Here is a 17,975-nt window from a genome sequence, read left to right as displayed (position 1 = left end):
TATTTTAATGACAATTAAATTCATTAAATTCCTAACATATCTTACTTTTTTCCGTCCCTCTAAGTATCGGAAATATAAACTTTTAGATTTGTATAAATATGAACAACACTTAAAGATTAGTTTGCCACAGAAGTTTCTGACATGTGTACTTTGTACACACACACTTTTTTATTTTTATCACAAACATCACACATGTCAAAATGAAGACGATGAAATACTTAGGAAAATATGTTAGAAAAATGATATACAGTTGTGAAAATGACATGAGACCTTAAGAAGGCGCCAGGCCAGATCCGTGCAACTTTCTCACAATAAAATATTATACCGTAGTCTCGCAATTAAAATAAGAGATGATGACTCTTCTTTTGATTTTTTATCACTTAGATAAGGCAGCGTTCAAGTATTACGTAACGAATTTGGGGTCATTTTGTAAAACGTTATGATGCGGGACGGGGATTGAATTACGCGTTATTGTTTATATTATTTTCTACTTACATCACATAATAGTAACTGAAGAGTCACTAGGTGGTCACGAAACGTTTTACTATACTTGGGTACAGTACTGCACTTGGGTACTGAAAAACGTTAAGGCGAGTTACATGGGGGGGGGAGGTCAATAATCTCCAAAATCTCCAAAAATTGCGTTACGTAATACTTGAACGCTCTCTAATAGGCAAGAATTTATTATTTATTTCTTGAGTGTTACAAAAAAAACTAAAATTGTATTCAAAACAGTATATTCCTTTGAGACTAGTTAAATTTTAATCAAAATTGGTGCATTACTTTCTGAGATATACATACATTTCAACTCGAAACTCACCCAAACTGAATAAAAACGCAGAAATATTATTCGCGTACAACGTAGACGCGTGCGCAGGCATTCTACTCGGCATGTCCGTAAGACCCACGTGCGTGACATCGTGGACCTTTATCACCTCCCCCTTTTTTGTCGTTTCAACGTTTCCCCCCATTTCGGCTGCTAAATCCACGATAACACTACCCGGTGCCATGTCTCGTACTGCGTCCTATAAGATATATTATGTGACATTTAAATACAGATAAGGCAAGTATGTCTAAACTGAAATCAGTTAAGAACTGTCAACGTCAAACTATTTATTCCTACATATTAACTATTTACTGCTTACTTCTAGTAAAATATTGAAACAGAAATGGACAGGACACATTATGAGAGAAGATAAAGATAAATGGACGAAGAAAGTAACGGAAAAAAAACGAGGAAGTCCAATAAAAAGATGGGAAGATGATGTGCGAAGAGAAACTGGCCCTATGTGGCTACGTCAAGCGAGAAACTGAGAAGAGTGGAAGCTATGTTCAAGGACAAGCTGTAAAACAGAAATTAACCGGCTTGCAGATTAATTATTTGTTTTATTTTATTTTTAGTCTTAATTTATTAACACTTCACATTTTTATGTACAGATACCGGCAAACATCTTGAACATTAAACAAGGGAGTGGGGGAAAGTTTGCGCAGCGCGGGACACAAACGTCAACCCCCTTTCAGTGATACCTAAAAATCGCTACTGCGCAGGCAAGGACATTTGTTCAAGATGTTTGCCGGTACCTGTACTAGTATAAGTAATTACAGCAATAAAAGCTTTTATTATATATTCTTATTATATTGACTGTTTTGTTTCTCATTTTTTGTCATCTGTCAAGTTTTGCGAAATTTTAGGTTGGTACAATTGCAAAGACACTTATGAGTTGAACAATGTATTATTATTTCTTACTAAATTTAAAATACCTCTAGAATAAGCAACGGCGCAGGCTTTCCAGGTATCAGAGCTGTTGTTATAACCACGTCGGAAGTCCTTGCCTCTTTGCCGAGCAGCGCACGTTCAGCCAAAAGAAACTCGTCACTCATTTCTTTCGCATAACCACCTTCACCAGCACCTTCTTCCTGTAATTTGGTATTGCTAGATACAAATCTAAATACAGCGTAAACTCTTTATAACGAATTTCAAGGGACCAAGCATTTTTCGTTATAAAGAGTTTTCGTTATAGGAAGGGACGGAAAAAAAAACAAATTTAACCAATTACAATAATTTCTAATTTTATTACTATCAATAGGTAAATTATTCTAAACATATATATTCTGTTAACTTTGCCTATGTAATACACGATAGGTGACGATGGTGCGTTTAACTGAGACCAAAATTACCTATAGGCAATGTAATCTAAGAATAATGGCACACGTGTTAATGCAATTAACAATAACAAAGGCGAGACGGCTGTTTCTTAGAAATTTCGGCACCTCAATAGGTTAGTTTTGTAAGCTAATTATAAAAACAATTACACTTAAGTATGTTGTTGATGTCTAAATATGAAAATATTTGTTCGTTATAGAGAATAGTCTTGCGTTATAAAGAGTAAATTAATGTATGTAACTAGTTTTACGTTATAGAGAGGTTTTTGTAATAACCAATCACGTTATAAAGAGGTAACACTGTATATATAAAAAATCGATCGGCTGGACTGATGTTACTTATCTCTTTTTGAATGGATTCTTTTAAATTTCTTTTTAATTTACATCGAATTCGTGTCAGTTCAAGAAATTCCGATCTTGAGGTGAATGAGGAGATGCATAACCAGGCTTTGATCTTGATCGGAGACATGTGTTACCTCATCAAAAAAATTTTGTATATCAGAAAATGCTTTAACATACAGTATCGCAATATTGGCGCTAGAGCGAAGCGTAAAACTGCCATTCTTCTTTCGCAATGGCAAACAATAACACATTTCAGTATTTGCAAAAAAAGTTGTATTAATGGTAACCATCATGAAATCCTAACATAAGTTTAACTAAAGTTAACACGATATTATTAGACTGTAAGGTGAAACGAAGTTCGACGGGTCTAGTTCTTTTTATAAAAGGCAGAAGTATAAAATTCACTTATCGATCTGTTTGAGTTGGAAGATTTTTTTCTTATTGTGTATTTGTGAGATGATGCTGGGTTTCTAAAACCGATTATTAAACCGACCGACCGAACGAGAAACGGCCTATTAGTAGTAACTTTAAAAGGCATTTCAGTAATGGTAGGTACTAGTACTAAGGGTAACTGGGTTTCAATAAAAGATTTAACAAAGAGAGTGTCAAAGTCTTATGTTCAAGAGTGGAGTTTGATCAACCCCTATTTTTATTATAGTAGATAGTTATTTTTATTGAACTAACGTAACGTTACGTAACGTAACGTTTGCCGGGTCAGCTGGTATTTTAATAAAATTTATACGTGCGTTATGTAAGCTATTATATATGCTATATTAGCTAATATCAGTTAAGTTATCAATTATCTATTTAAGTTATAAGGAAATGTTAGCAATGATCTGCATAGCTATAAACTAATACTGATGCTACCTAAGTATAGGTACTATAGCTACTTCTAATTAATTTGCGATATTTGTTTTAAAATCAGTGTTGTTTGATGATTGGCTATTTTAAAAGAGTACCGAGGGTTTTTTACCCCTGCTTTTTCTCTTGGCCTACACCCTGTCTTCTTTGCCGATGAATAGGAATGCCTGTCAATTCAAATCTAATGACGTGAAATAAGTGATACCAGTATCTTATGTTCGACAATAAACATATTTTTTTTTCTTACCGACCCTGCAGCCAACAGGAAAACTGAGGTCGACGATCAGGTCATTTATATATAGATTAAAGAATTTTGGAGACAACATTCCGCCTTGCCGCACACCACAGCCTATACGGAGCAGAAATAATTTCACTACACCGTATTCTTTACGTTACCATCCCACTCATCAATTGTAATATAACATTTTTCGTTTGTGTTTTATAGAACAATCAAACGAGTGCACATGATGTCAAGGTATAGTCCTTAGACCAGAGGGCGTTGTATGCCTTTAAGAATACAATTCTTTCTTAAAGTATCGATTAATGGGCATATTTACCGATAAGGAATTAGAACAAAAATACACAATGTCACCTTGTATATTTTTATCAATATTTACTAACTTTGGATAAAAATCAACGATTAAATATAATAAAGTATCATGATAAGATAACTGCACTAAATTAATATTTGCGAAAATATTTTTCTCCTTATCTCTTATTAATTTGAAAATAAATAAATGGAAAAATAACTTTTTATTGAAGTGAAACTTTTTTATCGGGGTTGGAAAAAAATTTAGTGTAACATTTTTTCGTTACGCGTCACATTTTTCGGTTACGCGTCACATGTTTCGGTTACGCGTCACATTTGACCGTTACGCGCGTCTTTTTCTTGTCCCTACCACGGTTGATTCAAAGAGATTCTAAACCATTAATAACAAAAATGTATAATAACGATAACAATGATACCTACTAAAAATTCTATTACAATTTATGAAATTCTGTAATAATCTTAGTGGTAATAAGGTAAAATGAAATAATTGTATTATTTGTATTCAAGTATGTGATATTAAAAGCCTTTTGTTAAACTTTATCTAATTTAACTTAATTTAACCAATTTCTGTAAAGTTGCATATAGATAATTTTTCGAAAAATAAGTTCATAAAGAAGTTTCACATCTAACGTGTGTACACTAGTACACGCACATTTTTATTTGGAAAATACAATAGAACATTGGACTGACCACTTCGGGTTGTTAGAACTGGTAGGTCAAAATTCAATACATTTTAAACGTACGTTATTATAATAATAATTTATTTTATTTAGATAATACATACACATTCTAGAATGTAGAAAAAAAATCAGTAGCGCTACAACCTCTTTAGGTCTTGGCCTAAGATTTCTGAATCTGTTTCATGATCATTTTTAAATCTAAGGCAAGTAGGGGATCAGCCTCGAGTGCCTGACACACGCCGTCGACTTTTTGGGTCTAAGACACGTCGGTTTCCTTCACCGTTCGAGCAAATGTTAAATGCGCACATAGAAAGAAATTCCATTGGTGCACAGCCGGGGATAGAACCTACGACCTCAGGTATGAGAGTCGCAAGCTTAAGCCACTAGGCCAACAAGCAGGCAATAAAGGGCAATACGTTTGTTTGGGTTACAGTACTTATGCTGTGAACCTATAATCTGAACTCGCGGGTCAGCTGGATTCTTATCAACGTTAATTTATTTACTCACGAGATTTTCAATTAAATTTTGCTGTGATAACATATATGTACTATATCAATCCGTCATTTAATCATTGTTTATAGCGTTGCTAATTATGTTATTTACTCATTCACTCAACGTCACTCGTATTGTATTATTTGAACAGCTTTTAGATGCAAATGCCTGACTCTGAAGTCTATACAAATAAAAGACAATATGAACGTTTATCACGGAGTTATATGAAAATATTCTTCTATACAGAACTGGCCATAATCCAAGCTGATATTAAATGAAATGCGGCCTATTGAGCTGTTTAACCGCTTGAATAAACATATTAAACTGTCTAGGGAATATGAAAAGAGCAAGGAGTTGTCGCGCACCACCACTATGTGGAACCAGCTGCCCACTGAAGTATTTCCGAACCAATTCGACTTAGGGTCCTTCAAGATAAGAGCGTACCAATTCTTGAAAGGCCGGCAACGCACTTGCGAGCCTTCTGGCATTGTGAGTGTCCATGGGCGGCGGTATAATATCAGATGAGCCTCCTGCCCGTTTGCCTCCTATTACATAAAAAAAAAGTTCAATTGTAGGACTCCTTACTTCTTTTTACAGGAAACAAAGACCCCAATCGTGCAGTGCGGCACCTGGTGATGTCAACAACGAAGGGGTGAAACTCCAGAGTGCTTCTAGATGAGCGTTATTTGAAAGGGGATGAAATCACTTGTACTTAAATGGGGCAATCTATAGAAGACTGAAAGGAAGGCAACTGAACGGCGATGGTTAAGACTTAAAATTGAGATTCAACGGGTGATTTATCGTCTATAATTCACTTTCGCCTTTCAATAGACAAGGCACTAAGATGACATTTGATAGCACCCATAGATGTTCACTGCACACACATTTTGAAAGATCGCAATGTCAATAAAAAAAACTAAAAACTAAAATAAATAAAAAATAAATTATGTTTATTATGGAACATAAGATACATGTATCACTTATTCCACGTCATTAAATTTGAATTTGTAGGCATCCCTACTCATCGGCAAAGAAGACAGAGGGTGTAGGCCGAGAGAAAAAGCCGGGGTAAAGAACTCTCGGTACTCTTTTAAAATAGCAAATCATTTACACTTATTTTAAAACAAATATCGCAAATTAATTAGAAGTGTGTACTGTGTGTACTGTACATAACACGCGTTAGAAGTTATACTTCTTTGGCATAACAAGATATAAATATTTTCAAAATTTTTATTCTACGTCTGAAGAAAAAACGACACTAACAATAGAAAAATACTAAAATGTTGACTAACTTCAGGGTATCGGTTTTTTGTGACGGTGTTCGGCGCATCGTAAAAATTTACTCTCATATTTTTTCCCTAACGCGCCAAAAGAATAACTTCAAAACTTAAATGTTGACTATTCTAAATTCAGGGTGTCGGTTTTTGTGACGGTGTTCGGCGCATCGTAATAATTTACTCTCATCATTTTTCCCTAACGCGCCAAAAGAAGTATAACTTCAAATACTTGAGTCACTGGTTCATCATTATTTTCTACGGAGCTGAAACTAAACCTGGATCCTAAATGAGAAGTAACATGCCTTTAAATGTGGTGTTGGAGGCGGACGCTCAGGATTCCCTGGACATCGAAAAGGGAACCGTGTTTTTTTAGTACGTCACCAAAGGAAGCTCAGGTTCTTCTTGGTTCTGCTTGTGGTGACTGGTAGATTGTATCACCAGGTAGTTGAATCACAAGATCGACATCCTGTGTATGTGCAAGATCGTTTATACACAGCTTGGACTTGCCAATTAGCACAGCAGAGAAGAAGTTCCATACACTGCAGGACCACCTCGGCGACTGATTCAGCAACAGCACCCGACGAAAAGCACAACAAGGCACAATGATCCGATCAACATAGACTTGGTAGTTCTCCAGTTGCAAAGTCAGCAGAAGCTCCAACAAATGGGGTTTATGGAACCATTTGTGTCAAGTCTTATGCCTTTCAAAACAGTATATGTAACTTGATTGAACAAAAGCCATTATAAAACACTTAAATTTCCATTGCATCTAGTCATGAGTTGTCTGTGGTTAAGTGTCAGTTATCAAACATATCCATTACAATCAAACGTGTAGAATTAACTCTTGATGTTAACGAATACTACATAGCTTCGTTATATCCTGGACTCAAACGAAAAAAGGCATACATAAGGTAAAACGTATAGGAAAAATGATAACACTTTCCCGGTACAAAAGGCAATAGGAATAGATATAAAAGAAAAGAAAGCTAAAAAAATAAGTTAAATATAATCATTGATAAAATTAGGCCATTGAGTAATGTATGTAAATTCATCAACACAATCAAACAATAGCTATTTTACACAACTTGAATGTATTTTTAATTCATATTTGTGATTATTATTATTTTAGTTTTAGTTATTATTACTTTTTTTTAGTTGCTAGTTAATTTTTTTCCCATGCTAGCTTGCTTATCTTTATATATATAATTCTTCTGTGAGTGTGAAATTTTTTGTGTGTGTTCAAGGGGATCTGGGAATGGTTTAGATTCACAAATCAGCCCGCCAGATGGCGCTGCAGTCGGTACTTTCATACTTTGCTTTACTAATTGCTTGAAATATCATGCAGGACAACGTATGTCGGGTCCACTAGTGTTCTAATATAATTGATGTGTATGTGTGTAAAATTTTGTTTTGAAACTTATAAATAAATAAATATTTGATATTGCCAAACCGATTGTACTATAAAAATTAAGGGTATATTTAAAGTTGGTCCTAAAGGGAACATGCTGTAGAAGTTGGCCTAGTGACTGAGGTCGTAGGTTCGATTCCCAGCTGTGTACCAACGGACTTATTAACACTCGCAAGGAGCGATTCAAGTATTACGTAAGCAGATTTACTGCAAATTCCCTCCCCCACCCCCCACCCCCCCCCCCGTCTTGTCAGAAAAAGTAAGAAAAGCTCTCAAAAATAATAGTACATAAACGTATTAAGTTTTTGTAGAAATCCTAGAATATGCATCTTGCTTTCAAGCTGCTGCAAACTGCTGACGTAATCACCAAATAAGAAAATCATATGCGACATTTGTGTGCTGAGAGGTCGATCATCTTGCCTATTAAGAAAATGATCACAAAAATCAGGCTAAGACCAGGGGTTATAGTACCAATGTTTTAATTTTAAATTGTCACCATTTTAATATAAAAATAACATAATCCGAATAAAGTCGGTTATCATTACTATTAATAATTTATTTTGTAGCGTGAATGACCCCAAAAGGTCATACCAGATGTAACTTTTAAATTATCATTAAAATTAGCGATTATTTTTTATTATTACGTCACTTTAAAATGCGTTGCTATTAATTCGACACTTTACTACTGGGATTCAAATCTTGAATCTTGAAGCGCAACGCGCTGGTTCCGAGCCAATACACCAATAACACTTTTGTTTCTTTCATATTGCATTTTATTTAATGTACCTATAGCCATGAGAGTAAATAAAGTAGTTTATGCAACTCTAATCTATGACAGTTGCATAAATTACTATAACAATAACGCGGAATTCAATCGCCGCCCCGCATCGTAACGTTTTATGAAAGGATAAATCCGTTACTTAATATTTGAACGCTCCCGTAGGTATTAGAAGATATTTTGTCTTTGGAAAAATGCAATTGCTATTGTAATTGTTTTTTAACGCTGAGGACGAGTAATACGTCACTTGAGATTAAAATAATGTAGCGTTGGACTTTTTCCTTTAATGGTAATAATAAAACCTTTTTTTTCCTAACAGAAATAGGTTGTGACAAAATTCATCTATCGCCACACTAGGGAGTCCGTCCCTTTAAACTTAAACTAGATTAAACAATCATTCCATGGTACATGGTACAGTTTTTTTAAGATAGTGAGAATGCGTGAATGTGTGAGTATGTGAATGGTTGTGTGTCTGTGTATGAATTTGAGAGTGTAGCTTAATGTTGTTATAAGCGTGCGGTGTGTCTATGTTAGTTTTTAGTATTTTTATAGCGCGCGGAAATTATTGACAACCAGTAACGTTCATTTATGTCATTCTATCTCTGGTATTTTTATGCGTCTTCCGGCCAGGCTTAAGTTTATAGACCATAGACTATAAACAATCTCGTGGGACAAAGATAATAGACAAACGCCTCGGACCGCTATTTTTTTTTTTTCAAGATTTTGTTCCACATTCCAAATTCAAATCACTTTTAATATTTAGATTATAAAGTGTATATACTATAATATAGTATATGTTTATAGGCAGTCTATCTTGTTCTGTGAATAAATGTAACATTCATACATTTAAAAATCTAATTACCTTGATGTCCATAGTGATAAACTGTGCACCAAGACTCTCTATCTGTTCCCTAACAGCTGGTCGTGTATCGAAAGCTCTAACAGCTGCGCCCATACACCTCGCTTGGGCAGCTGCCGCTAAACCTGCAACTCCACCACCCACTACCAACACTCTGCATGGTGGAACTCTTCCAGCTGCTGTCATTTGACCTGGAAAAAATATGAACTTTAAAAATTAAGTAACACCCGACATACTTTATCTCCATTATAGTAGCTCAGTGTTACCATAGATGGAAAATAGGTGAAACACATATTCGAAAAGTACCCATTATGTGGGAAAGATGTTTCGTCATAGTCTTAGAATAGTGACGGATCTGACCAATAGTAAACTTTACAGGGCAGCCATTTCAAAATAATATAATCATGTTGGTTTTTGTCATAACTATTTTAATTCATATTCTGTTATTATTAAAATTGGCATACAAGCAAACAAAAGGGTTTGTTTTGAAACAAAATAAAATTAATAACATTAAATTACACAGTTTTCTAGAAAAATCACATGTTTCTATCAAATCCGTCACTTTACCGACTGATTAATTTGAAATTTAAAACACATGGATTTCGTGAGGAAACCGACATGACTTAGACCCAAAAAGTCGACGGCGCGTGTAAGGCACTGGAGGCTGATCACCTACTTGCCTATTAGATTTAAAAATGATCATGAAACAGATTCAAAAATCTGAGGCCAAGACCTAAAGAGGTTGTAGCGCCACTGAATTCTACATAATGCAAGAAATGTACATTTTTTATTTTAAAATGTTGACTATAACTTCAGGGTGTCGGTTTTTTGTGACTGTGTCCACGCACATCATAAAAATTTACTCTCATAATTTTTCCCTAACGCGCCAAAAGAAGTATAACTTCAAAACCTATCAACATACCTGAGAAGAACCTTGGGAAGTGTGCTGCTGCCTCTATGACAGCCCTGTAACCGGCCACATTCGCCATCGAGCTGAGAGCATCAAACACTTGAGCTCGACTTATTCGTGGTATGCAGTCCATAGCTGATAAGGAATATAATACGAATAATTTCACAAAACAATAAAAACAATTTTTAAAAATCATGCTGTCACACCCAAATAATACTCCATTACCACTAAATAATGTTTAGAGAATTAGTTATACTGGTGATAAGAACACTCTTAAAGATATATATATGTGACATAAGACAACTATTAGAGTATGCCTACAGCATTTGGGATCCTTATTTTATAAAGGATATTAGTATGCTTGAAAGGGTTCAAAGAAAAACCAAGAAAATGATCAGGTCACTCAGGAAGAAATCTTATGAGTTTTCCTATGTTATGAAAAACAAAAACTATCATGTATAAATTTTGTATTTCTGGTATATTAGGCTTAAATAAATAAATACTTACACAATTCTAACAAACTAAAATATCTGATTTAAAATGTGAAACATAATATGAGAAAAATATTTATATATTTAAATAAAACAGAAATTAAATTTTTATCTATGTATATCAATTTATCCTAAAACCAAATGAGCTCTTTGTCTAACACACAGATTAAGATATTTTAATTATATTTTTTCTACAATGGAAGGCTAGTGGACCACACTTCTATAGTATTTATAGACAGCCTCTTACAAAGATTGGCAATATCTGTTTTACGCAAACTTCTGAAAAGGCAAATTAATAATCTTTTAATTACTTAACAACATTGAGTTGTCTCTATCGCCATTTGCTATTTAAAGTAAACTAAAATGTACTTACCAAAAGCATTAATTTTCTTAGCTGATAATTCCTTAATCAACTCTTGGTTTTGGGCGGGATATAAAAATGATATAAGCGTTCCTTGATATTTGATATTTTGGATTTCATTTGATGCAACCGGACGAACTTTAAGCACAATATCTACAAAATAAAATGTGTAGGAATTAACTCATAAAAAACTTATTTATTGCCTTATTCAGATAAAATCTGGTGAATAGTAGCATTTTAACTAAAGTACTCTGATCTAGCCCTCACATAGACACACAACTAGACAGAAAGCAACAAAAGAGTACTTAAGTAAGATAATTGCCATTAACAAAGGAGGTTAGATCCTATATTATGATTGAAAATCCTAAGAATAATTTAGTTTAAAAAATTTAGTCAAACTGAATGATAGATAATTTTTTAATGAATTTAAATGATAAATAACTTAATTAATTAATATATTTGTAGGTGTTTCTGGGAATCACCATTACATACTTATAATAGCTGTTTATCACAATAAAGTGTGGATTAAAACCTTTTTTTTGTTTTCATAAAAAAAAAAGGTTCTGCAATAACTTGTATAGTGCTTTTCATGAAAGAAGTCCCGCGGTGATTTTTGGAACTAAATTTGACAGGTCGGCAATGTTGTCATTCGTCGATGTTATCAAGTTCGTTTGTTGTGGTAGATATTTGTGAATTTTTAACTAGCTTTGTGCATTTTAAAGATTGATTGCAATGCCAAAAGTTGTAAAAAGTTCGGCTCGAGAAATGATATAAAGGTGAAAGAGTTCTGTGAAGCGGAACATAAGAATCAAGGTGTTTTAAAACCACTAAACAATGTTCGGAAGAGAGTTGGCGCCATAACGGGTACTTTTTAGAGTTGCCATTTAATAATTTTTTGCTGTATTGATGGGACTTTTATGATATAAATTCGTTTTTGCGACAAAATTGAATAAATACATAACGTGATGAAACTAGGTAACTGAAATTAAAACATATACTTATTACATATTACATAAGCATTATAAACTTAAAGTTACTATTATTTTTAATTGTTCATAATTTAATTGCAGGTGTGTCAGAGAAAACTGTAACAAGAATTACAAACGAAGGTATAATAGCGGCGTGTACTTCAAAAAAATTGTAACCCAACAATTATGCAATAAAACTTTGAATAAAAAATTGTATTGCTTTTCTTTACCCTATTTTCTCATCTTTTCCCTGTATGTAGGTAGAACACCGCTAATATAAGTAAATAAAAATATTATTTTTACATAACAGAAATATTGTTTCATCGAAGTATGCAGAAAATAATATTTGATAAATAACATTGCTAAATGTAAATAAAATATGTAAATTTTTTACTCTTAAATGGCAACATTACGTTATGCGATTGCAGCGCCGCGTCTGGGGGACTTCTTTCATGAAAAGGACTATAATGACGTTTTTATAACATCATGTTTATTTTTAAATAATAAATCAGTATATTGTATAAGTTACAGTTTTTTAAATGGTTTTTTATTTAAAATGCCTTTCGGCTAAGGAATATCAACCTATTTACAGAAAATATATAATTATTCAAGTTAGTTTACCTGACTGATATGCATTTTGTAAATTTGTTATCTTGGCTCCTGCCTCTTCATATGTTTTATTGGGAAAATTAGCTAAGACACCAGCATTTTCTTCTATATTTACATTAAAACCTTTTTTTACTAATTTATTAACTACCGCTGGTACAATTGCCACTCTGAAAGAAAGGTTAAGATAGTAGTATCACCAAATTATTGTAAAATAACTCTGATATTTCAGTTCATAGAATTTTTTAGATAATATAAGTAGTTTTTTACTCTTTTTCATTGGCTCATGTAAATACTTTTATAATTGTTACTTTCTAAAAATGAACCAATGTATATAGCTCAAGATATACAAGTTTTAGCAACCAGTATCTAATCCTATGCAGGAAAAAGTTATATGAACTAGACTCAAACAAGTGTAAGTATAAGGAGAGTACGACAAAGAGGCAAAACTATTCAAAGAGAACTAGTAAAGTTGTAGCCAAAATTAAGCAAAAGTTTTCTTCAAAATGATTAACTCGCAATGAAGACACAACACTTAATTACTGTACATGTATGGAATAGGCTTCCGGAAAGTGTAATCAGTGCACCATCTTTGAACTCCTTTAAAAATAGATTGGATAGTTTCTCCAAATCTCATAATACATGGTGGTGGTGCGCCCAGCTTATTAAGCTGCTAGTGTGTTTAAATACATAATAATAAATAATAATGTATGTAATAGTTTAATTTTACATCTAAATTTGTCAAAATAAGTTTAAATATTTTGTTATTGGCTATTCATATTTTATTCCACATAAGTATAAGATTTGTAAGTAATAAATTATCACATTATTTTGTACCTTCTTTCATTTTCCCAAATCTCCTTAGGTACCCCAATACTCAGTTTCGTGTATGGAATTCCTTCCACCTTTGGTGGTGTAGATGAGCTGAATAATCTTCTCTGCCATAACCGAGGTATAGGTTTGCCGATTTGCAGAACTCTTAGGCAACCCATCTTGAATTCTGTCATAATATTTTGTACTTTAAATTTAGTATATTCTCACCCATTCCACCCCATTTTTAACTTTCGTATCTTTCTTAAAGTAGTTATGGCATCGTCGCGCCAAACCTATGTCTACGTATGGTTCTTTACCAACCAGCCCATGGGTGAGATTAGTCGAAAACATGGGATAAAGGCTTGTTTATCCTAGGTAATTAAACTTAACTTCTAGTAGAAGATCGAGATAATTTCCCGACGATATTACCAAAACATTGGCGTTTATGCTTTATTTTACAAAATTTAGTGACAGCCGCAACCTAGGAACAATAATGTAACAACCAAGTACCAACGTCTGTTCGGCATAGGCCGCATAAGCATTGCTGTATACAATATGGACGGGTTTAAGTCTTAACAAAGATCAATGCACTAAATACAAAGAAATACAAAAATCATCACTTACAAAACTCCCACGTGTGTAACTTCACATCTTTTTACTTCAAATATTATACAAAGCGAAACACATACTATTTAATACTTTCACACGGTTGTTTACATTTTTTGATTTTAACTAATATTACTAATATTTTATATTTGGTTTCGCACTTCATCTTTGTCTAGGAAGAAAAATAAAAGCAAGTTAAGCATTGAACATGAACCGTTGAAAGAATTGAAAGATATAATATTTGTATTTTGTCATTTGTGTAATGTAGATTCATCAAAATTTATCGTCTATGATCTCCGTTTATGACTTATAACTTATCCCATCCGAATTCCGATTGTTCTGAGGATCGGATCATACCGAATCGATCGATCAATTCAATCCTTTATATATGAGATCGTGATCCAAATATTATGGTATTGATGTAATGTTATATTATCGCATGGTTATTATTGTGTAATCTTCAATTTAATTATGGTAATATAATGAAGCTAAGGGCCATTCTAATGCGTATCTCAAGTCATGATCTCGACTTGAGCGTTGTCAAATATGTCAAACTTCATAGAGAAAAAAAAGTGCGTGCGTACAAAGTACACATGTCAGAAGTGAAACTTCTTTGGCCAACAAATTTTTACTCTAGACTTAGAGGGAGGGAAAAAGGACGACATTTTAGGAATTTCATTGCCATTAAATTATTTACTTCATTTGAGATTTCAATAAATTATTTTGCATAAAATATAAAATACTAATATTTCACAAATTCTCTGTATGAAATTTTAAAAATAGAATTTCTATAAGGTAATTCACCCTTCTCACTCTCTCTCAATCGATCTCAATCGCTCTCTCCCTTTTCTTCGACAAAAACGCTGCATATCTGACGTTCCGTAAAAAATTTACCCTCATGCGCCTAATAGCCCGGTCATTTTAGACATAAAAATAGTGATCAAATAAAGAAAATTCCGACAAAGCCAAATTTTCGTAGAGACCTTAGGTTTACCACAAGGAATAAAGTGTCAAAAGTCCCCATCAGTCCCATGTAAGCTTAGGGACTTATTCGGGGTCAAAGGTCAAAATTTTAGGTTTTTTGGATTTTTCTCGAAAACGGTAAGTTTTATCGAAAAGTACCTCAGAGCAAAGTTGTAGATCTTAAAATTCTCTATAAAAATGATCCCCATGATTTTTTCTCTAAGACTCACTATTTCCCAGATATTGCGCTTGTAAGAATCATGTTCTACATAGTATGCACACATATACCACGTATATACATATTTAGGTACTCAAGCAAGCAAAAATGCCTACTCGTGTCTCCTTTATGTATACATTATTAGTATAACCTGGGAAGGCGCAGCAACGGACAGAAATATATTCTTCTAAAAGTTTATCAGCTTATCCAAAATGCCAAAACTTTATTTTATTTTTACTACTACGTCAGAAATGTTTAGAAGGGGCAAAAATTCAGTATTAAAATTATTTGAAAAAAAAAATGATTTGATTGACTGCGCAAAAGTATTTACAGAAATTAATTCTTCACCTCAAATACTAATTACTAAAGGAATTCGGTTTCTTCTTGCGGTTTATGGAGCTCCAAAAAAAATTGATTGCATAGATACGTACAGATATTTAACATTTGTAAAAAATACACGAAACAAAAAGCAAGTACAGCTATCTTGTCTTCCTCCAACATCGGCATCTGATAGTCAACATTTGTTTCAAGTATACTATGAAGTCCAGACATGGCAAGGCAATGAACTGAACCCTGAAGTCTGGGGTTGGAAATTGATAAATAATACTTTGGAACCGATTCGAACTTTACTGCCCCCTGCTCCAGAAAAACTTCTTAACACTATTGTTTACAATTGCAAGAAAGGTTGTAGTGCCAAATGTAGCTGTAAAAAAGTAGGGTTGCAGTGTTCTCCAGCGTGTACCAATTGCCAAGGTGTCTCTTGCTCAAATGTTCAATTAAATAAAAGAGAGGAAGATTCATGTGATTTTGATGAAGAGACAACTGATTCATCTTCATTTGAACAATTTCTAAGCGCTTATCAACAGGAAGGAGAAGAAGAAGAACAAAAAGAAATTGAAGAAAACATGATTGTTGAAGTTGAATAATATGAAGAGTATGAGTCAGATTAAAGTAATAAAAAAAAGTTTGAACGACAGTTAAACTCAGTAACCCATATCAATAATCTTCATACTATTAAATAATTATTGTTCCTGAAAATAACAATCCAAATCCATAATAAAGTTTCGTGGAATAGGCCTACCGGGGATACCACGTTAAAAAAAAACGCGCCGAGTACACTACCTCACAGGTGGTGAGGAAATGTGTGCATATTATGTAGAACGTGATTCTTACAAGCGCAATATCTGGGAAATAGTGGGTCTTAGAGAAAAAATCTTAGAGACCATTTTTATAGAGAATTTTAAGATCTACAACTTTGCTCTGAGGTACTTTTCGATAAAACTTACCGTTTTCGAGAAAAATCCAAAAAACCTAAAATTTTGACCTTGGACCCCGAATAAGTCCCTAAGCTCACATGGGACTGATGGGGACTTTTGACACTTTATTCCTTGTGGTAAACCTAAGGTCTCTACGAAAATTTGGCTTTGTCGGAATTTTCTTTATTTCAATTGTCTAAAATGACCGGGCTATAAAGAAGTTTCACTTCAAAAATAGTTTGACAGCTCTTGAAACAGTTTTTGGATGTTAAGTTTAAGATGTTATTTTGTTGAACATTTACTGTATTTATCGTTTACAGTGTAAACGATAAATTTGTTACACTATTTACATTTTATCGCATCGTTCTAATAATTCCAGTTGTAGGTCAACCGTCAAAATTCAAATAATATGTAACTAAAAAAACTATTTCTCAAAACGAATTGCATTCACTTAGGCACCAAATTATTTAAAAAGGTTAATCTCTCACAGATAACAATGACTAAAAAAAACAAAAATATACAGATAATAAATAGGCTAATTATAAATAATTAACTACATAATAATATATTGCATATATCTTCTTTGTAACCCCATACTCATTAAGATAAGCGATAACCAAAGTAATGAATGCATTTAAGTTTGTTACACCTAATGAATGAATATAGAATTTATGATTCATATTATTGTATTGCTTATTATTACCAAAATTATTTTATATCGTTAAAATAGTTATGTTTATGTTTTTTTTTAAATAACATAATATTTGACAGAGCAATGACACATAAAATACTGCTGCTATATCAATTATCAAATATATTATGAATAGGTACTTACCAATTTCACTTTTTACTCCGTTTCATATAAAATGTAGTACTCTCATAATATTAAGTCGCTTAATTTGAATTTAAATCACTAAACTTCATAAAACATCGAACTTATGCTATCTGTCTTTGAGATTTTTAACCACTAACCAGTCCTGTATAAACGAGGGCACAGCACCCGTAGTAAATAATTTTATCTAAATTCTCGAATGTTGCCGCCAGACTCGCTGTTCGCCGGCCGGTAACCGGTGTCGATCCCCGCGATCCGCCACCCGCGGCACAGATGGTGGGAGTCAATCCACACTCTCACAAGTCAAAGAATAAAGGAAAACTTATATATTTATGCATTTTTTAAATGATATTCTAAAAGAGTAAATAACCAATACAAAACGAACGTTGTCTATATTTAGGTAAAATATGGCATATATTTTGGCTATGGTTTCCTCAAATTGTTTTTTGTCAACTCAAATATGTACGCAATATTGGCCCGCATTTATAGTTTCATAAATCACAATGTAAAGCTACGATTAGAGTCCATAGCATCATAGTATG

At 33.3% G+C, this 17,975-nt stretch overlaps 1 protein-coding gene across 3 annotated transcripts in view; it reads right to left on the bottom strand.

Moving 5' to 3' along the window:
• LOC125061815 (NAD(P) transhydrogenase, mitochondrial-like) overlaps positions 1–17,709 on the bottom strand; it is a 37,278-nt gene extending 19,569 nt beyond the window's left edge. Inside the window, exons 1-8 of one of the 3 annotated variants that reach the window (XM_047667422.1) lie at positions 17,437–17,709; positions 13,584–13,746; positions 12,762–12,916; positions 11,185–11,325; positions 10,333–10,455; positions 9,414–9,601; positions 1,762–1,917; positions 821–1,025 (exon numbers count right to left, since the gene is read on the bottom strand). In XM_047667422.1, the coding sequence (XP_047523378.1) occupies positions 821–1,025; positions 1,762–1,917; positions 9,414–9,601; positions 10,333–10,455; positions 11,185–11,325; positions 12,762–12,916; positions 13,584–13,738 (1,123 nt within the window). In that variant the 5' untranslated portion in view covers positions 13,739–13,746; positions 17,437–17,709. Of the gene's footprint in view, positions 1–820; positions 1,026–1,761; positions 1,918–9,413; positions 9,602–10,332; positions 10,456–11,184; positions 11,326–12,761; positions 12,917–13,583; positions 13,747–14,183; positions 14,340–17,436 lie in introns of those variants that run through there. The other 2 variants (XM_047667424.1, XM_047667423.1) reach the window with 2 other exon arrangements.
• Between the last annotated feature and the right edge of the window lie 266 nt (positions 17,710–17,975).

Source organism: Pieris napi, chromosome 24 (assembly GCF_905475465.1).
Source record: "Pieris napi chromosome 24, ilPieNapi1.2, whole genome shotgun sequence".
Classification (NCBI taxonomy): domain Eukaryota; kingdom Metazoa; phylum Arthropoda; class Insecta; order Lepidoptera; family Pieridae; genus Pieris; species Pieris napi.
The sequence above is the reverse complement of the archived record's forward strand: the minus strand, read 5'-3'. Positions and strand labels throughout refer to the sequence as shown.